Raw genomic sequence first — 27,062 nt, forward strand, 5'->3', positions numbered from 1 at the left:
CATCTGAGAAAATTCCAACACCCATTTATGGTTTAAAAAAAATCTTCAGCAATTTAGGAATAGAAAGGATCCTCCACCAAAAAGCCTACAGCTAACATCACAAGAATGGTGAGGACTGTGTTTCTCCCTAAGATTGGGAACAAAACACTTCCTGTTCAGTGTTGTTTGAGGTCACTGTACAATAAGATTTTCTTTTCTTTTTTTTTTTTTTTACAAAACGGCCATAGATGGGGAATGAATAAATATGACAGTGTCTATTTGTGGATGGTGTGGATGTGATTGCCTATATAAGGAGTGTCAAAGGATCTTAATAAAAAGGTACTAGGACTAACAAGTGCATTTAGCAATATTAGTATGCAAAAGTATATTTCTACATAGTAGCAATGAACATTTAGAAACTGAAATTCTGAAATTACCATTTATAGCAGCACCACAAAACATGAAACGCAACGTAGCAAAAATATGTACAAGATCTGTATGTGAAACAAAAACACTGATTACAAAAATTGAAGATCTTTTATATATATATAATTTTCATGGTTTGGAAGTCAATATTAAGATATCATTTCTCCTCAGCCTATAGATTCAACATAACTCCAGTCAGAATCCCATAAGGAATTTTTGTAAAAACAAGCTGATTATAAAATTTACATGGAAAGGTACAACTAGAATAGCCAAAACATTTTTTATAAAAAGAACAAAGTTGGAAGACTCCTGCCTGACTTCAAGAATTATATAAGGCTAATCAAGGTAATGTGGTATTGATGAAAGACCCATGGATCAAGGCAACAGAATACAGAGCCCAGAAATAGATTCGTATTTATGTGGTCAATTTTTGACAAGGGATCAAAGGTAGTTTACTGGAAAAGAATAGTCTTTTTAACAAATGGTGCTGGGATACCATCAGTATGTAAAAATATGAACTTCTACCACACACGAAAGTCAACTGAAAATGGATCATAACCTAAATGCAAAACCTAAAGCTGGAAAATATCTACAAGAAAAATGGGAAGAAAAGTCTGTGACTGGTTTAGACAAAGATTTCTTAGATAAGAAACTAAAAAGTATAATCCCTAGAAAAATCAATAAATTAGACTTACTAAAATTAATGTTCTTCAAAACATACTAAAAAAGTAAAAGCCACATCATAAACTTTAAAAATTGTGAACCACTCACTATGTTGTACACTTGCAACTTAACACTGTACATCAGCTTTACCTCAATAAAATTTTAAAAGCCATAGACTGGGAGAAGATATTTGCAAGATACATCTAATAATGTACTTTTATCCAGAATATTTAACTAACTTACTGTTTTTATTTCTTAACTTTTCAGTAAGAAAACAATCAACCTTGTTTAAAATAGAGGCAAAAGACTTGAACAGACATTTCACCTAAGATGACAGTGACTGGCAAATAAGCCTATGAAAACATGTTCAGCATCATTAGTCATTAGAAAAAGAAATGAAAGCCACAATGAAATATCATGGCACACCCACTAGAATGGCTAATTCAAAACAGAACCCTGACCGATACCAAGTGTTGGGGAGGAAGTAGAGGAACTAGAACTTCTCATATATTTCTGGTTAATGTACTGCATGGTACATCACAGCAAAAGATAGTTTGTTACAATGTGAAACATATACCAGTTGACCCACCATATGAATACAACACATTTTTTATGTATCCATCAGTTGGACATTTGGACTTTTTTACTTTTTAGCTATTTTAATGTTATGAAATTTGTACATTTCTCTTGGGTATATGCCCGTTGGTAGAAATGCTGGGTCATTTGGCAATTCTATGTTTAACTTTCTGAAGAACTGCTAGGCTGTTTTCCAAAGCATGTGCATTCCTACCAACAGTGTATGAGGGTTCTAGTTTCTCCACATTCTTGCCAACGCCTGTTATCTGTCTTTTTTATTACAGCCATCCTAGTGGCTGTGAAGTGATATCTCTTTGTGGTTTTGATTAGCATTTCCCAAACGGCTAATGATGTTGAGCACATATTCATGTATATCTCCTTTGAAGAATAACTTTGTGTTCTTTACCCCTTTAAAAAATTGGGTTATATTATCCTTTATTATTGAGTTCTTTGTATACTCAGATACAAGTCCTTTACCAGACACATGATTTGGAAAATGTTTCTATGGCTTGTCTTGGACTTTCTTGATGGGTGTGCTTTAAAGCACAAAGTTTTCAGTTTTGATGAAATTTTTGCTTGTACTCTTGGTGTCCTATCTAAGAAGCTATTGCTGAATCCAAGTCTCCACTATTTTATTCTAAGTTGTTTTACCTCTTACATTTGTGTCTTTGTTCCCTTTAGAGTTAACATTTTGCATGTGTATATCCAGTTATTCCAGCACTATTTGTTGAAAGTAGGAAGGATACATTTCTGAATATTTGTTTTCTCTGAAAAAGAGAAAGAACAAGGGTGCTGAGTAGAAACTGTAAGCTATTAATTACCCTAATCAAGTGTGAACAGAAAGTTCACTGTGAAGTGTATCATATCAAGTAAGTCTGACATGAGACTTGGAGCACTGCACTAAGGCAAGAACAATTAACTGTGCTAATGGCAGTAATGGAAAGATTCTTGTCGTCAGGGTTTGTCCAGTTTATACTCAGCACTTAAATAAATGCAAAACACTATTTTAATAAATTGCACAGGACATGGGTCAGATGTAACAGCAGAGAACCTAAGACACTGCAGATATGAACCTAGTTTTAAGTAAAAATAAGTACAAAACTTGAATTTATATAAGCAATAAGTTAAAGGTGGTGACATAAACAGGCTTCCTTTGAATAAGATTTATCCTGGTGCACCTAAACTCATTCTACTGCAAACAAAACAAAACCAACAGTATTCAGACTCCTTAGTAATATCTCCTTATAAAATGCAATACAGGACAATTCTGGTTACAGTTCAAAACTGAAGCCTTTGTTTGAGGTAGACCCAGCATAAATATATCAAAATATACTATTTATGGGGAATTTCAATTTTAATAAAACTGGTTTTACCTGTCCTTAATCTTTTACAACTTTGTCTTCATATTAACTGTAGTCTATGAACATTAACTTAATGACAATAAGAGATATTTTACATACACAGGTGAATAATGTGTTCATTTTTTCCCATTAAAATACCTCCATTTCTGAAAGTACATATAACTATGTTTTTCTATTTTATCTTTTCAGATCTGGATCTGAGAGAACGGAGAAAATTGTTCTTATTAGTAGGTTTCCATCTTCAGATTATTTAAGCTTCTCCCAAATTTCTGAAAAATCTCATTATGTGGTTGACAAACTTTTTCATACTCTCCCAACTGACCATTTTTCCCCCAATTTATTTATCATATGATATGAAACACCATTGTGCCAAACTGAAAATGTTTCATTATTATCCTCTTCAGAAGAAGTTGAAACAAAGGCTTCTTTTCATTCTCTGATGAGCACTGTGCTCCTCCAATAGGAGTCAGGTATCCACTCTTACTATTCAAAGTAGTAGTGTGAGGTCCAGACAAATGGGCTGTGAAAATCACATCACCTGCATACTCCCCAGACATTTTCAAGCTTGGTTGTAGCACAAGAAGTGTCCATTTCATGGCTCATGTGTTTACCTTCTGCCTAATAGAGTTTAATGATTTCTATTTAAAGGTACCCCAGCAAAAGGGTTTTTGTAGTGTTTGGTATTTAACTTGGCCTAATTTTCATGTGTAAGTAGACTATATTCACAGTTTGATAGGTATTCTGTTAACAGTCTTCTTTTTATTTTTTTAAGTGTTATTCTTAAGAGTTGTAGACCAAATCTCTTCTGGGAATGTAGTCTTTATAAAAGGAGTCAATGTTTTAGAGACTCCTTTGTCATTATTCTCACTTTTTAAAAATTTTATTGGAGGATAATTGTTTTACAATATTGTGCTCGTTTCTGCCATTCTCACTTGTTTTTAAAGTACATCCAGTTGAATTACTCAGTTGGATAGTGGTAAATTCAAACACAGCACCTGTTGGCTAGTCTGTTCTTACTGACTTCCCGCTTTCTACATTTTAGGTAACTCTGAAATGCTTGTAAGCCCTACCAAATTCCATGTAGATTTGATAACGTACATAATAGAAATTCCTAAGACATAAACACAAACTTGTCCACTGTGCAGAATTTGTAAAATATTGTCAGTTGAATTTTAAAATAAATGTTGACCAATTATTTTTAATAAAAATGTTAATATATTTTAGGTCCTTCATTTGAATGGGTATCTATTGTTCCTTAGCAAATGCCTGCATTTATTGGTATTCGCAAAACTTGAACATCTGTAATTCTGTGAAGATGACCAGTGTTTCCTTGACAAAGATTTCAGCTCAATTCTTTCTGAGTGGTGTTTTAAGGAGTACTGAGTTATATCTTTAGCTCTGATCTTTAAGAAACAGATTATGATATCCTTTAGTAACTTTACAAAGTGATTGATGGCACATACTTCTCCATCAAAGAGATGCTCATCTAACTCTACAAAAAGATAAATATGCCCAGAAAGCTCATATAATATTTTCTGTTGAAGGTAAAATTCCCTCTGTTTGGGAAGCAGTGGTTCATGAACTGTCGGCTTTGAATGGGTTCTTACAACTCGCTCACAAGTATTTATGACTCGGCACAAACTTTCAGAAGGGAAATGCACACCATTCTCCTTTTTAACACACAACAGGGATCCAATTTTAGAGGCTTTGAGATCCGATGCATACAGCGCACTGAGGCAGTCCTCGCATGTTAACAGAGCTGATAACTTATTGGCAATATAACCAGCGTAAGAGGTGAGATTTCGCCTACGAACTGACAGATCTAGTAATGCCTCACTTAGCAAACAGTCAGACCAGTCTGGGCAAATATCCTCTTTGTAAAAAAGACTCTCTATAATGCTGACACCATACTCACGCTGAACTGTCCCGAGGGCCAGGTCAGTCCTTCGAGCAATTGAAATGTCAAGGCTGCTTACTTCACTTAGAAAGACCTCATCTTGTAATCTGTGTCTGGTCTCCAAATTATGGTAAGCTTTCTGGAATGCCATGCAGGTGGGGTTAGAAGTGGTTACTGATACCTGTCTGAGCATCTTTAGAAATAATTCCAGATGATCCTGACTGAATTTGTACATCAGGAGATAGGGGAAAGGCATGACTTTGGGGAAAACATAATTTTGGTAGAGCCATTTTAAGCTCTCAGCATTAAGCAAAAATCCCAGGAATCCCAGTTTTCGCTTACCTTTAAGGATTTGATTATTGCTAGTGTCAGATAATGTAACAAAAATAGTCTTGGCTTCAGTTAACACATGGTTGATTTTATTAAAAGTTTCAGGTAATAGAGGTCCTTTAAATTCCTTTCCATAAAAGTTCCTACTATTAAGAATGTCAAACAGATTGTTAATTAACCGTAAGAAGTGGATGGTACCAACACAGTTCTGAAAAGGAGGCAGGCCTAATGACAGCAAACATTCTAATGCCCTGACCACACTCTCACTGAAGACCTGGCTGGCACAATTCGTTTTCAGTATGTGGTTCTTCAGATTTGCAAGTTTTCGTGGGATTCTCTCCGTATGCGATAATTCCTGTTCCTCTAGTGCTGCTAACTCCACGAGGTGCTGCCAATGTGCTGTGCCGTTGATAAACTGAATGCTTTGGAAATTCTGAAATGCATTTCTTATTAATTTAAGCAAGTGGCAAGAATCAAAGAAGTAGGCAATCTGTTGGCTGGATGATGAAGGATGCTGAAATGTACACTTCACATTGTCTCCGTCGAGATGTATCCCCAGTGCCCTCGCCATCTGAACACTGTGAGCTGAGGCGTCAGACGTGACAGCCAGCACTGTGATCCCTATGTCACTTAGCTTGCCAATCGTCAGACGAAGCAGCTGAGCTTGCAAATATCCAGAGGCCCTGTTTACAAAAAAATAACCGAGAGGTGTGCTCCAGTGACCAGAAATACCCACTGCCATGAGCAAGACAGTTTCTGAGGCGAGTGGCATTTCATCAGCATCAAGGGTGCCAAGACCGAAGTCCATAAACCCCTGCAGATGGTGACTGCTGGGGTCCCACTGAAGCTGCTGTGTGAGAGACAGACCTTTTATCATCAATGAACAAGACTGGTATCGCTGGTCTCCATTCTCTACTTTTTGCTGAAGAAAAGAAAAAACGTTGCTGTTGAAACCTGGACCAGGTTTGCATTTGGACAGCCATCTAGAAAATGTAAAAGATGAAAAATATAAAACACAGAAGAAGAGGGACTGTCCTGGTGGTCCAGTGGCTAAGACTCCCGGCTGCTAGTGTAGGGGGCCTGGGTTCGATCCCTGATCAGGGAACTGATCCCACGTGCTGCAGCTAAGACCTGGTGCAGCCAAATAAATATTTTTAAAAAAACCACTAATGAAGGCATTAAAAAAGGGGAAATGCCTTAAATGGTTCTAAAGTAGCCTCAACTCCCTATTGAAATAAATTCAAGTAGCCAAATTGTACCCACACTTTCAAGCATATGTTCCTATTGTTACCATAAAACAGTAAGATAATAGAGAAATGAGTGTGTACACTCAGGTGCTCAGTCGTGTCCAACTCTTTGCAACCCAATGGACAGAGACCTCTGTCTATGAAATTTTCCAGGCAAGAATAATGGAGTGGGTTGCCATTTCCTCCTCCAGGGGACTTTCCCAACCCAGGGATCGAACCAGCATATGTTGCATCTCCTGCATTGGCAGGTGGATTCTTTACCGCTGTGCCACTTGGGAAGCCCCAGTAGAGAAACTTAAATAGAATAGCATTTTTTAAGACGCAAACATACCACAAAATAATTGTAAACTTCTTATTCACTTAAAAGAAGTGTACAAATCAATTACCTGGTTTGTTCTAATTGAGGTGTTTATCATTTAGATCATAAACCAGCCTTACCTGTATATTCACTGCAATGAGAAAACTGTAGAGGGGAAGAAACTTTGAGAAATCGCATGCCTCGACCTCACTTTACCAGTGAGGAGATTGCGAGGCCGCTGCTGTGCTGTGCCTAGCTGCTCGGTCGTGTCCGACTCTCTGCAACCCCATGAACTGTGCCCCGCCAGGCGCCTCTCTCATGGGGATTCTCCAGGCAAGCAAGAATACTGAAATGGGTTGCCATGCCCTCCTCCAGGGGATCCACCCAACCCAGGGACTGAACCCAGAGGGAGAGGGTGAGATGTCCGGCCCATGCTGTGCTGCTGGTCATGCACAAACAGGAAACTCAGCTTTCCTGAGACCCTCGTTCAGTGCTTTCCTGACTGCTCTTTACAGGCAAAGAATTATGCCCTTTGGGACAATTAAGTGCCTGCTAGCTCCCAACAAAAGTACCTATACTATGATGTTTATCTTAGGAGTTTGGTTTTTTTAAATTTATCTTAGGCTGCACTGGGTCTTCGTTGCTGCCCGAGGACTTTCTCCAGTTGCAGAGTGGGGGCTACTCCTTGATGGGGTGCACGGGCTTCTCGCTGCGGTGGCTTCTCTTGTTGCAGAGCACCGGCTCTGGGTGCATATGTGCTCAGTGGTTGTAGGACCCGGGCTTAGTCACCCTGCAGCATGTGGGATCTTCCTGGACCAGGGATCGGATCCTTGTCCCCTGCACTGGCAGGCAGATTCTTAACCACTGAACCACCGGGGAAGACTAGGCGTTCTTTTACAGTTTCCTTGACCTTCCCAGGCTGCTGCTAATTCTCTCCTATTACTGTTAGTGAATGTCACTAACAGGATTCTATCAGTTCTAATTTACTCTAAATTGCTACAGATCAGGAAAGGAAGTAGTCAAGTTTAATAATTGTCTAAAATAAGACTAAATGGATTCTGAGGTAGACTGAAGTGTCTGTTTTTGCTGAAGTTTACTTTTATAACTCTCAAATGACTTTTTTTAGGTGGAATTTTTTATTTGGGGGCTATATTCTAGGTTGCCAAGATTACTTCCTAGACTAGCTGATCTCTATTTAGTTGAAATTTTAAAGTATGTTTCCATATATTTCAGAACAGAGCTTTTCAAATATTTTGCTGCAATCTGAAAACGTTAGTTGCTCAGTCATGTGTGACTCTTTGTGACCCCATGGACTGTAGCCAGCCAGACTCCTCTGTCCATGGACTTCTCCAGGCAAGAATACTGGAATGGGTAGCCATTCCCTTCTCCAAGGGATCTTCCTGACCGAGGGATCAAACCCAGGTCTCCTACATTGCAGGTAGATTGCTGCAACCCAGAATTTTCATAAACAGAATTTACCCTCATTATATGCCATATCCTTACTATATGTATGTGTGCATATAAATGCATATATAAAATTTAATGTGAATTATGACTCACTAAATTGATTTTAAGATGCACTAACAGATTTGAAAAACAATTATAAGATGCAAAAGACATACTGTAACTATTTAGGAGGCAGAAATATTAATCAGTTGTTTATATTTTAAAATAGGGCAAAGTAAGACAATGAGAAAACATACAGTGGCTCTTGACCAGAGTGCTACAATTCATTGGTATGGTGAAAAACCCTTTTCAAGTGTGTCACCAAAGTTTAATCAAATTAAATTTATTCTTTTGCATTACGATTCTCAAATGAACTCTAAAGATGCTAACTGTGTTACACATACAGTAAGTATATAATGAAACTCTTTAATACTTCTAAGTAAGAGTTCTAGCTTAAACAGGTTAAAAAAGTTTATGTTCTGGTGAGCTTGCCTTTTAAATGGAAATCTGAATGATACCTTAATGTCCACAACTACTAGACTGAAGCTTATCAGGTAGAAAGACAAGTGAACTTCTTCATTTTAAGTTTTTATAACTTAGAGTAGAAATACCCAAACCAGGTTTTTAGAGTTGTAGGGAAGCAACTGATTTCTCTCTCACACCAACTTTTCCCCTGACTCAAAGTGAAAAAAAATTTTTTTTTCTGATTGTATAAAATGACACTTTCATTTTTTTTTTTTTTAATAAATGAAACAATACAGAAAAGTACAAAATGGAAAGTAAAAGAAAAAAAAATCACTGTTAATAGGCGAACTTTATAACACTAACAGACTCACAGACACAGAAGACAAAAGTATGGATCCCAAAGGCAAAAAAGCAGAAGGGATAAATTAGGAATCTGGGATTAACATACACACACCACTCTATATCAAACAGATACACAAGGGCCTACTGTACAGCGCAGGGAACCAGTTCAAAACCTTGCCATGACCGATAATGGAAAAGACTCTGAAAAAGAATATATATATACAAGTAACTAAATCACTTTGCTCTACGCCTGAAGCAGGACAACACTGTTCACTGTAAATCAACTATGTGTGCTAAGCTGCTTCAGTTGTGTCCGACTCTGTGCGACCCCATGGACTGCAGCCCGCCAGGCTTCTCTGTCCATTGGCTTCTCCAGGCAAGAATACTGGAGTGGGTTGCCATGCCCTCCTCCAAGGGATCTTCCGAAATCAACTACACCTCAATATAAATAATTTCTTAAAAATCACTTAATATTTTAAAGACATTCTTCCAGATCTTTTTCCTTACATCTGTTCACAATCCTAAATGCACATCCAGGCATTCTTTCATTCCATAAATATTTATCGAGCGACCACTGTCTTCCAGGCACCCTGTCAGGGCAGGAGCTCTAACAGAGAACCAGATGCAGGCCTCGGACTTGAGCAGCTCAGTCTCATGAGGTAGACAGTGTCTTGAGTACTAAGATTCAGTTCCACATTGTGTGTGCAAGAGGGCACCTCGGCCAGAATTGGAGGAAGAGCAGGCTGGGCTTCAGAAAGGATGTGTCATCTGATCTGAGTCTGAAGGGTGAGGGCTAACATCCAGGACTAACAGGGAGAATGGGCATATCAGGCAGATGGAAGAGTAAGTCTCCAAGGTCAGAATCAGCAAGAAACGCCTTATAGAAGGAACACGGACTCTAAGAGGGCAGGGAAGGAAGCAGGAGATGAGCCGCAGAGCCCAGCAGAGCCACGTTTCATCGCAGAGGCTCCAGGAGCCACAGGAAGGAGTTAGTCTACAGTCTCCAGGTAATGGAAGACCCAGGCAGCAGGAATGTGACTGGTGTGAATTGAACTGTGTGCCTTGAAAAAGATGTATCGTCAAGCCGATCCCCAGTTCCTCAGAGTGTGCTCTTATTTGGAGATGGGGATCTTTACTCATCAAGTTAAAATGAGGTCATTAAGGCACACCCTAATTCAACATGACTATGTCCTCATAAGAAGAGGAAATGTGGACACAGAAACACACTTGGATAATGGAAGACAATGTGGAGAAACACAGGGAGACGACCACCATCTATCAGCCAAGGAAAGAGGCCTGGAACAGACCCTCATCTCACAACCCTCAGAAGGAACTAACCCTGCCAGCACCTTGATTTTGGACCTCTAGCTTCCAGAAGTGTGAGGCAATACACTGCTGCCATTTGAATCAAATAAATAAAAATAAAGGGATCTGTAAAACCAGTGATTTTAAATAACAGTGAATAGTGAGTATTAAATTTATAAGGCATCACAGTCAATGTGGTTTTTTGCTTCCCACTAAGAGAAAATAATAGTGGAGGACAGGGAAGCCTGGTGTGCTGCAGTCCATGGGGTCGCAAAGTCAGACATGATTTAGCGACTGAACAACAACAAGAAGAGAAAATAAATATATCTATGTATTTTGACCACAGATCCTAAAAAATTCTTTTTCATAATCTGTTCTCTGGACAACTGCACTGGCATCAGTGATCCGTGCCTCAAACCAACGGTATCAGTCTAGAAAATCTTCTAAACTAATCACATATTAAAACTACTGAAGTATATGAGAAATTCCACTATTTCAAGATTCAGATTTTACCACCCAGAGTCTCTACCATCTGAAAGATGCAAAAAAAAAAAAAACAAACTGTCAGCTTACATGTCCTCATTTTGCTGATCAAATATCAAGATTGTGATGCTATGCAAATACCACCTGCAAGTTTTTAAAAAGAGAAAGTGGATGAAAGGAAGAGTGTGAATACAAACAGTGTTAGTGGATAAACTGCAAGAAAGAACAGTATGTTTTATTTTACATCGAAAAGGTAACTCACGTTCTGAGGATGGAAGAATGAGGCAGCTTGAGAATCTTTCTTACATGATCATAGACCTTGCTACTGCATAAGTAGAGTGTACATGCAAACTGCTTCATTTCTGCGGAGTACTCAGCTGTTTCTCTCCAGTTATACAGCTCCCACTTAAAATCTGTTAAGAGTAAATTTATTCCTTGTGATGAAAAATGTGTACAGTAACATTTTCAGACATAGATCATAGTATTTGGATATAAAAATGTGCTAGGCACCAAAATTCAAATGTAACCACCTTTTAACTGAGTAGGTTCAGAGGTTACTATCCAGTCTTAGAGACTATCAAATTTATCTTGTTCATTGTGGATCATTTCACTAAAAAGAGGGATGAAAAATGTTCCAACTTAAGTTATTTATGTTTTACTATTCATTAGCAGCCTATGTGGATATTTTTGGAGGAACAGGGTAGAAAATGAAATAAATGAGTAAAATTAAGTCTCTGGATTATGAGGACATTCATTTGTTTTAGTTTGTTCCTTGGTTACCATTTATCTGAGAGTAAAAATTAGACACAAGAAACATTTTAAGGGATATGGTATATGGCATTAATCAGAATGAACAGATAAATCTTTCCTACCATTGAGAAAAAAAAATTCTCTGTTCCTGGTGAGGACCCCTATTTATAACCTATATTCCCCTCCTGGAAAAACATAAAATATGCTCCTCCACTGGAGGTATCTACTCCTTTTGACATGCTGCTTCTTCTTTTTTTTTTTTTTTTACCAGAATGCAAATTCAAAAATCCCTACCCCTTTCATCAAAGAGTATGTTGGCAATTCTTATGTTACCCCTCTTCAAATATCCTGGTTCACAAAGACTAGGTAGTCTTTCAATGAATATATATATACTCTATAGAGTATTTCAGAATTAACTTTGGAGACTTACACAATTTTCAGACTCAAAGAGATTTTGCAAATTATGTAGTTCAACTCATTGCAAAAAAGGCTTTACTGATAAATTATGCAGCAGTTAAAACTGCTTACAAAGAATCTGCAGTGACAAGAGTGTGACTATAAAAAGTGAAAATTACAATATATGGCATAAACTATATGATCTCATTTCTGGGTTGTAGGATTATGTGTTATTTTTATCATTTATACATTTCTTTGCTTCTCCTCTAATAAACATAGAACTTTTAAAAATGGACAACTGTAACAAGATTTTGGTGATTATTTTTCATTTTTCTTACTTATGCTAGAGAACCTCCGGCTAAAGGCATATTTTCATGGGCAATACAACATAAAAATGTAATGATATTTCATAAAAATTAGGAGCTGTGCAGTAAGTATTACTGGTCACTGGGGAACATACCAGAAAATTGTGCTCGTAGCAGACATTCTGTTTCCTCTGTAAGTAGCTTCTCTTCTATAAGCGCATCAATTAGTCGTAAGCCTTTTCTCTTCTTGATCATCCTGTAGTTTTTTGCAGAAGCAAGTCTTTTTTTGGACACTTGTAGCATCTGCTGCACCTCAGCTAGCTTCTCTGCTCCTATTGTCAGAGGTCTCTTTAAACTGTAGTTATGGTCTTCAGTAGCAACCTCTTGAGAATTATCAGGAAGTGGCTCTTTCAGGACTTTCTGTCTTGCTTTACCTTTAAGGTGTACACCTTGGAGAACCTAGGACACAAATGGAAAATGAGGTTTATTTTAGAAATTATCACACAATGATTATCTATTAAAATATCACTGAATACAAAGCACTCACCTGGCTGCCGTGGAGAGTTAGTTATGAAAGAAAAGGTAATAATCTCTGATTTTTAAAAATGTATAGTCTCCAGGACAAGGTACACAAGTTTTTTGGGGGTGGGATCTATACAGAAATAGTAACATAATGCTGAGTTTCTGAAATGATTCAAGTAACTAGTGAAAGGTGGTGATAATTTGGGAAGGTTTTGAGTTGTTCTTTGAAAGAGTAATAACATGGTTAATGAAGGGGACTGGGAAGTTATTTGTGCAGAAGGGAAGGCATAGGACAGAGCATGGGCCTTGGAAGTAAGACTCCTGGCTCCCTCACTTAAAGCTGTAACTTAACCTCTATAATCCCTCAACTTTTCATGTATAAAATGTGGATAACAATAGAGTTGACTTGAGGCTACGATAAGCTAATTTACATAAATTGCCTAGTGCACTGCCTGGACCATTGTGGGTCTCAATAAATTATAACTATTACTGATTTTAAACAAAATCATAAAAGCAAGGCAATTTAGCATATATGTAGTGGGTAAGTATTTGTGGTTCCAAAAGAGAATTCAGAGCAGTTAGAGATGCACAAATTAATTAATAAAAAGCTCTTGGAACTTATGAGTTTGGATGTGACACCAAGTATATTCTTCTGAAAGAGGGAATGAGATAAAACAGCACTGAAAGGAGATTCCAGTGAATAAGAGGATGGTGAGGGCAGCACCAGGACAGAAGAGTTGGGTGACTATACGAAGACTGCAGACAGTGACTGAGTCATGTACGGAGTGAGTGCATGACTAAGGGCTAAAAGGATAACATAAAAACAATCAAAAGAAACAGAAAAATATAACACCAATACTGGTGACTGACTCACAGAGAATCTTCTATTTTCTGTATACTTCCTTCCATATCAATGCTAATGACTAGGTACATTTCTGGTCAAAATCAATAACATTTTGGGGGAGAGCCAAAAAAAAAGGGTAGATAATTTCAAAGTATTGGGTTGGCCAAAGAGTTCATTCTTTTTTGTAAGATGGCTCTAACAAAAAAGAGCCATTTTACAAAAAGTTGTCTTTAACCTCATTTGAAACAATTATGTTAGACTGTTTTGTGACAGCTGTCATACCAGCATACATTAAAAAAAAAAAAAAAAAAACCTATCAAAATTGGTGAATTTTTGTGTAGTCATTTTAATATTGAAGGGGGAGGAAAAAAGCAACAGTTTCAGCATATTATACTTAATTACTGATATTTCAAGAAAGGCAAAAATGCAACTGAAATGCAAAAAAAGGTTTGTGCAGTGAATGGAGAAGGTGCTGTGAACTGATTGAACGCATCAAAAGTGGTTTGCGAAGTTTTATGCTGCAGATTTCACTGAACGATGCTCCATGGTCAGGTAGACCAGTTGAAGTTGATAGCAATCAAATCGAGACATTGAGAATGATCACCATCACACCATATGGGAGAGGGCAAACATACTCAAAACATCCAAATCAAGCACTGGAAATCATCTGCACCAACCTGGTAATGTTCATCACTTTGATGTGTGGGTTCCACGTAAGTTAAGTGAAAAAACCTTGACCACATTTCCACATGTGACAATTCTCTACTGCAATGTAACGAAAACATTCCATTTTTAAGACAAATTGGGGTGGGCAATGAAAAGTGGATACTAGACAATAATGTGGAATGGAAGAGATTGTGAGGCAAATGAAATGAACCACCACCAACCACAAAGGCCAGACTTCATCCAAAGAAGATGATATAGTATGTATGGTGGGATTGGAAAGGGGTCCTCTATCATGAGCTCCTTCTAAAAAACCAAGTGATTAACCCCAATAAGGCCAACTGAAAGCAGCTCTCAATGAAAAGCGTCCAGAATTACTCAATAAAAAACACATAATCTTCCATCAGGCTGATGCAAGACTGTGTGTTTCTTTAATGACCAGGCAAAGCCTGTTACGGCTTTGTTGGGAAGTTCTGATTCAACTGCTGTATTCACCAGACACTGCACCTTCGGATTTCCAATTATTTCAGTTTTTACAAAATTATCTTAACAGAAAAAAATTTAATTCCCTGGAATATTGTGAAAGACACTTGTAGCAGTTCTTTGCTCAAAAACATAGAGAGTTTTGGGAAGACAGAATTATGAAATTGCCTGAAAAATGGCAGAAGGTAACGGAACAGAACAGTAAATACGTTGTTCAAAGAAGTTCTTGGTGAAAATGAAAAAATGTGTCTTTTATTTTCACTTAGAAACCAACGGAACTTTTTGGCTAGCTCAATATTATGAAAACTGTCTCATATTTAAACAAAACCCTGAATTCTAAGGCTATTTACATTTACTAGTTGATTTTTGCGATCACTTCAGTAACCTTTATGTATTTCTAGACATGATTTGCATATATACACCTTCCAAAGCAGAATTATTAATACATATGTATTTAAAAATATTACATAATGTTACATATATATTTAAAAAAATAAAAGTATTGTATTATTGGATTTACTTTTTAAGGCCTAGGTTTTTGGTTTTGCTTTTATCTCTGTAAGTCCTAGCTATAATGTGAGCAGTCTCGATTTTCAGTTCTATAAATTGAATTTTGTTTACACCTAGATTTAAGTACCTTGTATAGAGAAACAGAAGGCACAGCTCCTTTTTTCAGCTTTCTTCTTATGCCATATGACTCAAAGTCACTTTCTTGAAAATGTTTGGAACATAGCATAGCACCCGGTCCTGGGATCCAAATCTTTTTGCTTCTCGGGTCCATACGATTAACAGCCCTGATCCATTTTGAGCGCTGTATGGTATCAGTTGGAAATCTACAGCAATCATATTAAAGTTCCATTAACAAGAAACCTCATAGTAATACTACAGTATTATTTATTACACAAACCCATTTATTATTTAATTGCTTTTATGTAAACATTTAGTCCAGCTAAAGTTTAACTCACTTGATCTGATTTCAAAGTTCTTTGACTTTTTAAATCCAAAAGCTCAGTATCTAAGTGATCTCATCTGTTTTAACTTGCATGTGGACAATTCTCACATTTAATATTCTGCACATTCTATCTGCACAGCCTACAGTTAACAGAATCTGCTCAAATTTAACATGTGTCTCTTTCCTTTCCTGTGGCAATTTTAAACTATATCCACAGATTCTTTGGTATGCCTCCTTTCAAGGGGTGAAGTCTAATTCCCCTCCCCTTGAGTGTGGGCTGGAGTTTGTGACTTGCTTCTAAAGAATATTAAAAAGGTAGAGGTGATAATGGGCTGTAAGAGTAGATCAGAAAAAAATACTGAGGATTTGTCTTTCTTGCTCTATTGAATGGTTTTTCTTTGGGGGAAGTTACCTGCCATGTCATAAGCAGCCCCGTGGCGAGTCCACTTGGTTAGAAACTTGAGTTCTCCAGTCAAAGGCCACATGAGAGCCTTTTTGAAAGGATATCCTTTGGCCTCAATCAAGGCTTCAAGTGACTGCAGTCGCGGCTAACATTTTGATTGCAATCTTATGACACTCCCAGTCACACCTAGTTAATCCACTCCACAATTCCTGACCCTCAGAAATTTTGTGAGAAAACAGATGCTTCTGATGAATTTTGAGGAAATTCATTACTAAACAGTAGAAAACAAGTAGAAAAAATCCACTGGATCACAGAAAAAGCAAGAGAATTCCAGAAAAACATCTACTTCTGCTTCACGGACTATGCTAAAGCCTTTGACTGTGTGGATCACAACAAACTGGAAAATTCTTAAGAGATGGGACTATCAGATCACCTAACCTGCCTCCTGAGAAACCTGTATGCAGGTCAAGAAGCAACAGTTAGAACTGGACAAGAAACAAAAGTCTGGTTCAAAATTGGGAAAGGATCACATCAAGTATGTATACTGTCACTCTGCTTATTTAACTTATATGCAGAGTACACCATGTGAAACGGTGGACTGGATAAACCACAAGCTGGAATCAAGAATGCCAGGAGAAATATCAACTACCTTAGATATGCAGATGGTACCAGCCTAATGGGAGAAAGTGAAGAGGAACTAAAGAGCCTCTTGATGAGGGTGAAAGAGGAGAGTGAAAAAGCTGGCTTAAAACTCAACATTCAAAAAACGAAGATCCTGGCATCCAGTTTTATCACAACAAATGAAATAGGTTGGGGGAAAAATAGAAACAGTGACAGATTTTATTTCCTTGGGCTCCAAAATCACTGCAGATGGTGACTACAGCCATGAAATTAAAAGACGCTTGCTCTTTGGAAGAAAAGCTATGACAAACCTAGACAGTGTATTAAATAAAAAGACATCACTTCGCTGACAGAAGTCCATGTAGTCACAGCTATGGTTTTTCTGGTAGTCGTGTATGGATGTGAGTGTTGGACCATGACAAAGGCTGAATGCTAAAGAATTGATACTTTTTGAACTGTGGTGTTGGAGAAGACTCTTGAGAGTCCCTTGGACTGCAAGGAGATCCAACCAGTCCGTCCCAAAGGAAATCAGCCCTGAATATTCATTGGAAGGACTGATGCTGAAGCTGAAACTCCAATACTCTGGCCAACTGATGCGAAGAGCTGACTCACTGGAAAAGGCCCTGATGCTGGGAAAGACTGAAGGCAAGTGGAAAAGGGAACAACAGAGGGTGAGATGGTTGGACAGTATCATCAACTCTATTGACATGAGTGTGAAGAAACTCCAGGAGATGGTGAAGGATAGGGAATCCTGGCATGCTGCAGTCCATGGGGTCGCAAAGAGCTGGACACGACGTAGTGACTGAACAACAAAAGAAAACAAAGTACATTTCCTACACTCAGTTTTTCTATTTTGTTTTGAAAGGACATTTTCTTAGTCTTGAACATAAAAACTACCTTCCATTTTTCTACTTGTCAATCCCAGCCAAATTACTATATTCAGAAATGAGTGAGGGGGAAAAACTCATGAGACTAATGTAATGAAAATCACAGAACTGCTCTTTCTGCACCCTCTTCTTTATCTTGGAGACAGATCGACAGGTATGACTCTTAAATATTTTAATTCATGCTTTAAAGCATATAGTTGTAAGGAACTGAAACTGGTAAAAAAGTTTCATTTTCTCAGCTAATTTTGTTAGGAAAATGATATGTCAAAACGGTAAAACATAATTCTGAGATACTCTCTCAATCACCTTGAAAAACAACAGAGTTAGAAAACCTGCATTTAAGCCTCAATTCCCTTTTATCAGCCTTGTGGTATTAGATACATCTCTCAATCTATCAGCTTCCTCCAGGGCTGCAGGTATATGACACAGATGTGTTCAAAAGCACTCTGTAAATGGAAAGGTACCATCTAAAGTTTGTTCTTTGTTAGGAACAACCAATGCCACTTTGGGGACTTTTTAATCTTATTGTTCCAGGAAAATGGTGCTACACAATCATGAGAGAATGTACAGGGAATTATTTTCCAATAAATAAAGGCACATCTCTTTCTTTTCTCTGGGTTTTCTTAACAATGGTACGTGTTTGTGAGGCAACACTTCCAGATTGAGTGTAGTCTCTTAACAAGTAAGGGACCATCAAAAGTTCGCTGGTCTACCAAGTTACATTACTAGCCTGATTCTCTGATGCAAAGCTTCCCAACTGGCACACCTGGAGCTCTTGAAGTAGTTACATTAAGCTAGTTCCAAACAGCTTTGTAGGTTTGTAGGTTTCTGATGTGTAAGATGACATGGAAAAGGCTGGTAAATACTGTAGTCTAACCAGCATGATTGAGTTCTGGACAAAAATAAATTGGTATTAACAACTGATAATACTTTTAAAGCAATCACCTTATGTTTTGTATGTTTTAAAAACATTTTTAATCTTAAAAACAAAACAAAGCTCTGTAAGATAGGTTTTTATCCTCTCACAGAAGATGAAACCAAGACTAGAGCAGCCAAGTTTAGCCATCAGTAAATAGTTAAAATTGGAATTCAGGAACTTCCCCGGTGGGCTAGTGGCTAAGACTCTGTGCTCCCAATGCAGGGGGCCTGGGTTCCATCCCTGGCCAGGGAACTAGATCCCATAAGCTGCAACTAAGAGTTCCAAAGACAGAACTAAAGATCCCACATGCTGCACCTAAGACCAGGAGATCCTGGGTGTCACAGCTATGACCCAGAGCAGCCAAATAAATAAATAAATAAAAGTAAATAGATTAATTACCAAATAAAACTGGAATCCAGATGTCCCTGGTCTAAAGCCACCTCTGAAACTGAAGGTCATTCATTCGTGTCCGATTCTTTGCAACCCCATGGACTATACAGTCCATGGAATTCTCCCGGCCAGAATACTGGAGTGGGTAGCCTTTCCTTTCTCCAGAAGATCTTCCCAACCCAGGGATCCAACCCAGGTCTTCCGCATTGCAGGCGGGTTCTTTACCAGAAAAATTCTAAACCAATCACCGTCTCATATACATAATAATGAAATGGCTTACACTGTAACACAGAATCCATTTCCTTCCTCCTGTTGACTATGCCTTTTTTATAATGCTAGTGAGGATTTACCTCTGGCTCCCTGCACTTCAAATATTTTCCAGAAAAGTGGCTAACAAAACCTCTTCTACAGGGGTTACATCCAGAGAGGGAGAGAGAAAGGACTGAGGGGCAAGGCTTTAACTACACTTATGGCTTATGTCTCTTCTAAAAAAGAGAAAAAATCAAACATGTTACCATCTGCTTATTCTCAGTGATGGGAAACAGATGTTTGTTACATATAAATAAAAGTTTAAAAGAGAATTCATTACAACAGTTCAGGCAAAACTCTTTCAAATCACCAATACATATATTTCCTTGGTTATGAAATAAATTTCTTAATCTCTTTATACCTACAGAAAGAGAATATATCAAATTTTTAACTTGCCGGTCCCACTTTCCATTTAAGTCATTCACATGTTTGACAGAGCACCAATATTCTCATAATATCAGAGGCATGTATTCAAAATTTTTGTTATGGAAAGAGTGCCATGATCAAATAGTGTGAAGATGGCAGCTTCAGGCAACAGCAAGTTGATTAACTCTCTCTTTCCCATATTACCTTTTTGCTGAGCCCGTACTTCAGACCAGTGTTACCTTATAACTAGGACTTACACCACAGTATCCTAACTCCTTCTCCCCTCTCTATTCTTTCCTGTCTTCCTTAAAACTTTAGCTGTCAGGAAGACCAACAATTCCTTCTCATTCATACATAGATGGTGTCTAATTCTGCACACATGTGCCATTAACAGAAGCACAGAGGGAATGTATTTAGGTTGGAAGAGAGGTATAGAGGAAAGGCTACACAGAGGAGCTTAGACTCTATCTTTTAGGCACTAAAGAGCCCGAGGTCTTAAAACACTTCCCTGAGGGAGCAGGCATGATAAAATTTGCACTTTTAGAAACATAATTTCCAGTAATCTAGAAAATGAGGGCTTCCCTGATAGCTCAGTTGGTAAAGAATCCGCCTGGAATGCAGGAGACCCTGGTTCGATTCCTGGGTCGGGAAGAGCCGCTGGAGAAGGGATAGGCTACCCACTCCAGGATTGTTGGGCTTCCCTTGTGGCTCAGCTGGTGAAGAATCCACCTAATATGCGGGAGACCAAAGTTCAATCCCTGGGTTGGGAAGATCCCCTGGAGAAGGGAAAGGCTACCCACTCCAGGATTCTGGCATGGCTTGCAAGGAGTCAGACACGACTGAGTGATTTTCACTTCACTAATCTAGAAAATGAAATGAACGGGGAAGAAATTAGGCATCAGAAATCAAGAGTCACAGCACACTGGTGTAATAATTACAAAAAAAAATTTTTTTTTTAATTAAGCGGGTCTTGCTTTGGTCCTCAAAATATGAAACAAAAGCAAAAAGTGAGTTCTTCCTTATTTAAAGAAACTAGGAAAAACGCACAGGAAAAACAGGGCAGCAAATGTTGACGAAGAAATCAAAGAAAAGGGAGAGAACTAGGGAGAGAATGTCAGTAACAGCCAAAGGAGGTGAGGGCTTCAAGTAGTGACCAATATGATTAAAAGTTAAACAGAGGTCAAGAGAAAGACTTATTAATATAATTGCTCATTTAGATTTGCCAAGATTACCAATGACCCTCAGTCAGTGGGTGTGGACAGATATCTGGCTGCGGTAGGTTGATAAGTCAACAGGACTTAGGGAAGTAGGTGTAGGCTTCTGTTTTGAGGAACTTGGTTATAAATGGAAGGAGAGTGGTAGGGTAGTGCAGAGGTGCACAAAGGTTCAAGAGTTTGTGTGTATTTAAAAGTGGAAGTAATTCAAGCATACTCAGTGTTTTTAGGCAAGTAAGCAGCAGAGAGAGCAATTTAAAATAAAACTAGAACAAGAACTAAGTGATGGAAACAAATCTCAGAAAAGAAAGGATACAATTATAGCAGCTTAGGTGAAGGAAGCAGCCTTCCTTAAAAATAAGCAACACTACAAAAGACCTACCATACATAGTTGAAACTCCTTGACATGTTTTTAGAATTTGTTTCCAAACTACTTTACCCAGGCTTCTACATCTTCACTTTCCATTCTTTTATTTTCCCATGCTGTGCTCTGTGCTGTCCAGCTGTTTGCAACCTCATGGACTGTACCCCGACAGGCTCCTCTGTCCATGGGGATTCTCCAGGCAAGAATACTGGAGTGGTTCACCATCTCTTCCTCCAGGGGATCTTCCCAACCCAGAGTTTGAACACAGGTCTCCCATATTGCAGGCAGATTCTTTACCATCTGAGTCACCAGGAAAGCCCAAGAATACTGGAGTGGTTCGCCATCTCTTCCTCCAGGGGATCTTCCCCACTGAGCGATCAAACCCAGGTCTCCCACATTGCAGGCGGATTCTTTACCTTCAGAGCCACCAGGGAAGCCCTTTTCCATTCTATTTCTACTTAAATGCTATCCCCTTTCCATCCCACCCTCCGTTCTAGATAGGGCTCAAGGTCCAACTCAAATACCACTTGTCCCATTGAGTTCTTTTTGATCTTTTCATAAAAGTCCTTTGTCTACCTTTGTCTAACTCTCTGCCTCCTATTGCCTTTAAAAAATACCGTACATTTCTTTCCCTCTGAGAGGATCTGTTCTACCCACTTTTCTACCTCGCATTAACTTCAGCGACTTTTACCAGACTGTCCCACAGATGTGGGTTCAAATTTGGTCGGTCTGAAAATACACCCCACTCTTGAGCCAAATGAAACCCGCTTGCCATGACCAGATACAGCCAGAATCGGACCTGGCTTGTACAGCTGGGCTAATGATAGTGAACAACTGGTAATGACACATAGTACTAGTTAAAATCTGAAAACAAGGGCCTTTCGGAACCCTACTGGGTACAAAAGCCTTGTGTCTCCCGTTTCTTATTTTTAAAAGGGGGGTGTTGGGGGGGGGGGTGTGGAATTCAGTCTCCCAGGCCTTCTCTGCGTTCCAAAGAGTAGATCAAAGCAATGGCTGATTAGGGGAGTCAGGGAAAGCAGAAAAGAAAAGTAGCACTTAAACTAGATAACCTGAACAATAAATAGTTCGGTGACAAAACAACAGTCCCGATTCCTCCTCAAGGGATACACATAATAACGTCTTGGCTATCTTTATGTAGTTCTGTAAAAACTAAACCCCACCCAGGTAGAGAACGGTGACCACCTGCGGATCACAAGCCCTTAGACCTCAGGTTTGGAACCAGAGGTCTAATCACAACCGAAAGGCTGATGATTCAGCTTCTCCAAACACCAACCTGTTACCCCCAATCAGAATAACGTCACGCGCCCTGTAGCCCTCACCCCAAATGCCGCTTTGAAAAAACCTAAAAGCCATCAGGGAGTTTAGAACTTTTCAACACCATCTATCCATTCCCCTCGCTTGGCACCCTGCAATTACCGCTGGACTTTCCTTCACCTCAACCCGCCACCAGTAAATTGGATTTGCTAACCGGAGGGAGAGGGGAAGCGAGCTCTATTCCGTAACAAACGCATCCGTACTCATGCTCCCAAGGAAGACACACACTAACGAACGCGCACGCCTTCAACAGTTCTTCTCAACTGCCTTCCTTTCTCGTCTCTTCAATAACACGACGGAAAGGCAGCAAGACTCCTTTAGAGTAACTCCTACTGAAAGCTACTGGGGGTCAGGAGGCAAGCTACAGGGCACGGGTAGGCAAGGAGAAAACGAGCACTCCGCAGACAAACATTGAGCCGCATGACAAAACAGCGTTACCCTCCAAGTAGCCCAATTCCCTCCCCCGCCCCTCGCTACGCACGTCACGTCGACGGCGTCACGCTCCACCCGGCCCCGCCCCCACCCCCCACCCCCGTGGCCTGCAGCCCGCCTGGCCGTGCTGGGAGTTAGCGCGGAGGCTGTTCTCACGCACTGGTGGAAAGAGAGGCCGCGCTCCCGGCTCAGCACGGTGTCTCGGGTGCTGCAGCCCACTGCCGAGCAACTTCGGGTCATCTTCTTGCTACGTGGGGCTCCACCTCCGGTGTTCCCGCGACAGCATGAGTCGCGGTCAAGTTAGCTCCGCCCGCTGACTCGGCAGCTACCACCTTTATTTGTTTGAGAAAGGCGGGCTCTTAAGGCGCTTTGGATCCCGCCCTACCTCTCCGCGGGCGCTGCGCTCGCCGCCGTGGCCAATCACAGAGCACGTCACGTCGCAGCAGCCAATCGGAAAGGCCGGGGGATATTAAGTCAACCTCTGGGCCTCCCCTCGCTCCTCGTTGGAGGGTGATAAGTGTATTTTGCTGCAATGGGCTGTTTTTCGTCTGGCCTGGTGAAATCCAGGGCCATCGCGTTTCCTCCGAGGCTCGGCCAGAGAATGCGAAGGGAGAGAGGCAGGACAAAAGTTGAGGCGAATCCAGAGGCGTGCCAATGGGTCTTCAGGTGCGAACTCTGAAAGTAATGGGAGGACTAGGAAAGGATGAACGTGGCGCCCTAGAAATATTAGAACCCAAATTATTTAATGAAAGGCATGTCATTTTCTTGCACTTTATTTTGCAGTTCTCTGATGCGGAGATGATGTCGGAGCTCTTGGTATGGTAGGAATGTGGACTCAGGATTTAATGAGAATTTAATACCAAGATAAATCGGTTTTTAATTCAAGGAGGTCTTTCTTGCAAGATCCTTTGCCACAATGGAGATTAAGAAGGAGATAAGGTAAGAAGGTTTGGGGGGAAGAGCACGGTCTAGTGGGGACTCGTTAATAGAAGTACTAGGAGGGGCAGGAGAGGGGGCAGTGCAGTGGTTTTGATTGGGATGTGGGGCATCGTGGTTAGTTTTCAGGAGTGAGAAGATCTTAGGACGATGTCTTTTCTTAAGCTCTTTATGTTTACGATACGAGACTTCAGTTTTTACGGAAGAAACAAAATGGAGCCAAGGTGGGGCGTAGTTTCTATTTTGTATCCTTGAAGAGGTCCTTAGTAGATCATGTAGCATCTTTCCTGCTTAACGTTGGAGGCTCATTAAAGTAAACGAATGTTAGTCACTTTTTTATTTCTGTCTCTAGCTGCAAGAATGAGTCCAACATTTCCAAGCAAGGTTGTTCTTTCTCCCATGTTACTTAATCCAGATTCTGGCTGAAAAGATTCATCTCAAGGTATTGTTCACAGTTGCTTTCCATTATAATATGCTTATGTCTTATTAGAATGAGATTAACATAGGTTTTACTTATGTAGTTTTGTGAAAAGTCACAAGGCCTAAGGATAATACAAGAGTTGAGAAATTGGTCTATGGGGGATGTGTCTACTTGGCTGTAAGATGTGCAAAGTATAGAACCTGGATTTAAAGCACTGTCGTTGATCAGACTACTAGAAACTTTTCTAGCACTTAACCTATTAAGACCTGCATGAGACTAAATAGAAATAATTAAGTTTTCAATTAAAAACTGGTTGCCTTATTTTTTTTTTTTTTTGGCAGAGGTTTTGTAGAAGTATAGTGTACATATCATGTAATTAACCCATTTCAAGTGCATGATTGGATGGGTTTTAGTATATTTATGAGTTGTGCAGTGATCACTGCAGTCAATTTTAGGACATTTTCATCACCCCAAAAAGAGACTCCATTTGCAGTAGCAGTCATTCCGTACATTTTCCCTCCCCTAGTCCTTGGAAACCGCTCATGTCTGTCTGCGTGAGTGCTCAGTCAGTCAGGGTGTCCAGCTCTTTGCCACCCTTTGTAACTGCAGCCCGCCAGGCTCCTCTGTCCGTGGGATTTTTCAGGCAAGAATACTGGAATGGGTTGTCATTTTTCTCCTCCAGGGAATCTTCCTGACCCAGGGATTGAGCTGTGTCTCCTACTTTGCAGGCAGATTCTTTACCAGCTGAGTGTAGATTTGCCTATTCCGGATATTTTCATATAAATGGAATCAAAAACTAGTCTGTGCTCTTGTGACTGGCTTCATTCACTTGGAATATTTTTAAGGTTCCTTCATGTTAGTCCTTCATTTATTTTTATTGCCTGCCCCAAATATTCCATTGTATGGGTATACAACATTTTCTTTATCGATTCATCAGTTGGTGGACATCTAGGTTATTTCCATTTTGAGGGGCTGTTATGAATAATGCTGCCATGAACAATTGTGTACAAGTTTGTGTGGGGTGATATGTTTTCATTCTTCTTGAGTATATACCTAAGTGTGGAATTGCTGGGTCATACTGCTACTCTTCTCTTTACTCTTTTGAGGAAATGTCAGACTTTTTCCAAAGTGGCTGTACCAATTTACATTCCCATGAGCATTGGAGAAGAGTTCCAGTTTCTCCACATTCTCATGGGTGTGAAGTGGTATCATTGTGGTTGCCCTTATTTTTAAGGACTTTTTTACACGTTTGTAAGAAATTTTTTAGAGGATGCTCTTTGAGTGCAGAGACAATGTCCTTCAGTCACCAAGTCGGAAACAATGTCAAAGGTGAATTTGTCTGTTCAATCCTTAACCTACAAATAGATAACATAAGTTTCTGCTATAATGTCACATATTTTGTGAAAAAAAAACTCATGCTCAGCACAACTGTACGTTTGCAGATATAAGACTTATGGGGAAAATAGGATTAGGATTGACTACTCAAAGTATACGAAGTTTGACACTATCTTTAGTGTCGGTACCAGGGAAGCACGCTTACACTCTTTCAACCCATTAAAGGTAACGTTAAATGGAGACTTAAAGTTACCGTTATGGAGTATTAAAAGACCAATGCTTGTGGGTGTTGGACATTTCCAATGGAAGTAGAGCCCTGGGCGAAAGGGCTGCTGTTAAGATGGGTTCAGATGTAATCAAACCTGCTGAGAGGCAGTCATGGAGGTGGGTGCTGCTCCCAAGTGAAATCCTGTGCAGGCACTCATTTCCATTTTATTAAGCTAGAGCTGCCAGTTCAGCATCAGAATATAAAGAGGGATTTTTTCTTTCCTGCTGAATTAGCTCATGAGAATGTAGCTCTCAAAGTCTTGACAGTATTTGTCTGTTTATTAATTACAGATGGGTTTCAGAAAACTGCAATGCTTGGGAACAACTTAATTAAATTTAATTAAATGCACATCAACTAAATGAAAGTAACCAACTTACTTTCCAGCCACAAGGGGCTGCTACTCTGGGTAGCATGCAATCCCTTGTAAATGGAATCATTGATGTTGAGTTGTATTTATGTATTTTTACATTTGCTAATAAGCTTTATGTACTTTCAGTGCTATTTTTTTATTGTTATACTGGTCACACTGAAGTTCTTGATTTAATCATTTGATTGTATCTTTGCTTCCTTTGATAGCTTCATATCCAATGATTAAACGTTTTCACTGCTGTTCACATAATGAACTTATGTGATTATTGAATATGTGAATGAGGATATGTAAGCTGTATTAAAGATGTTATTTGTAGAAAGCACTGACCAGTGCAAAAAATAATTGGAAATAAAATATCTTTTCAGGAATTACATTATTGAAGATGTCGGAAAAAGATTTCCTGGATCTTGGAAGAGAATTACTAAAACTGTGCAGGGGAGGTAGTATAATATCTTTCTTTTTTTAACATATTAAGTATTCCTGGCACCAAAGCAGTGAATGGGAGGGGAGAATTGTCCGAGTGAAAAATAGGTTTATAAAGGATCGAGTGAAATCTGATTTTCTTTTTTATGTTATAAAATCTCATTAATTGCTTCACTTCAGTTAAGTCACTCAGTCATGTCCAACTCTTTGCAACCCCGTGAACTGCAGCACGCCAGGCCTCCCTGTCCATCACCAACTCCTGGAGTCCACCCAAACCCATGTCCATTGAGTCGGCGATGCCATCCAACCATCTCATCCTCTGTCGTCCCCTTCTCC

General features: G+C 39.3%; 1 protein-coding gene and 1 long non-coding RNA gene across 4 annotated transcripts; one reads left to right on the forward strand and one right to left on the reverse strand.

The window, feature by feature from the left end:
* Nucleotides 1–169: 169 nt before the first annotated feature.
* Nucleotides 170–23,356, reverse strand: THAP9 (THAP domain containing 9). Of its 3 annotated transcripts, none has more exons than XM_043906353.1 (5): nt 23,134–23,356; nt 15,419–15,614; nt 12,425–12,728; nt 11,081–11,231; nt 170–6,215 (listed from the first exon to the last, which is right to left on the reverse strand). In XM_043906353.1, the coding sequence occupies exons 1-5, from the start codon at nt 23,211–23,213 to the stop codon at nt 4,235–4,237; spliced, it is 2,712 nt and encodes a 903-aa protein (XP_043762288.1). In that variant the 5' UTR covers nt 23,214–23,356; the 3' UTR covers nt 170–4,234. The 3 variants fall into 3 exon arrangements, with proteins under 3 accessions (XP_043762288.1, XP_043762290.1, XP_043762289.1); XM_043906355.1 differs by having other exon boundaries at nt 170–5,915; nt 23,134–23,312; XM_043906354.1 differs by lacking the exon at nt 23,134–23,356 and adding an exon at nt 16,146–16,526.
* Nucleotides 23,310–26,744, forward strand: LOC122696392. The gene is made up of 4 exons (XR_006341742.1): nt 23,310–23,639; nt 23,757–23,912; nt 24,262–24,351; nt 26,669–26,744. It is a non-coding gene; the product is annotated as an uncharacterized LOC122696392 (long non-coding RNA).
* The last annotated feature ends 318 nt before the right edge of the window (nt 26,745–27,062 follow it).

The sequence above is a fragment of the Cervus elaphus genome, chromosome 6 (genome assembly GCF_910594005.1).
Source record: "Cervus elaphus chromosome 6, mCerEla1.1, whole genome shotgun sequence".
Classification (NCBI taxonomy): domain Eukaryota; kingdom Metazoa; phylum Chordata; class Mammalia; order Artiodactyla; family Cervidae; genus Cervus; species Cervus elaphus.

Bases quoted from the DNA above. Each gene is read 5' to 3' on its own strand.
- THAP9 (XM_043906353.1), bottom strand. From the start codon at position 23,213: ATGACCCGAAGTTGCTCGGCAGTGGGCTGCAGCACCCGAGACACCGTG. The intron at 15,615-23,133 runs GTGCGTGAGAAC...TGATTGCTGTAG, and splicing joins CGCGGCCTCTCTTTCCACCA to ATTTCCAACTGATACCATAC. The intron at 11,232-12,424 runs GTATGTTCCCCA...TACTCTTAACAG, and splicing joins GCTACGAGCACAATTTTCTG to ATTTTAAGTGGGAGCTGTAT.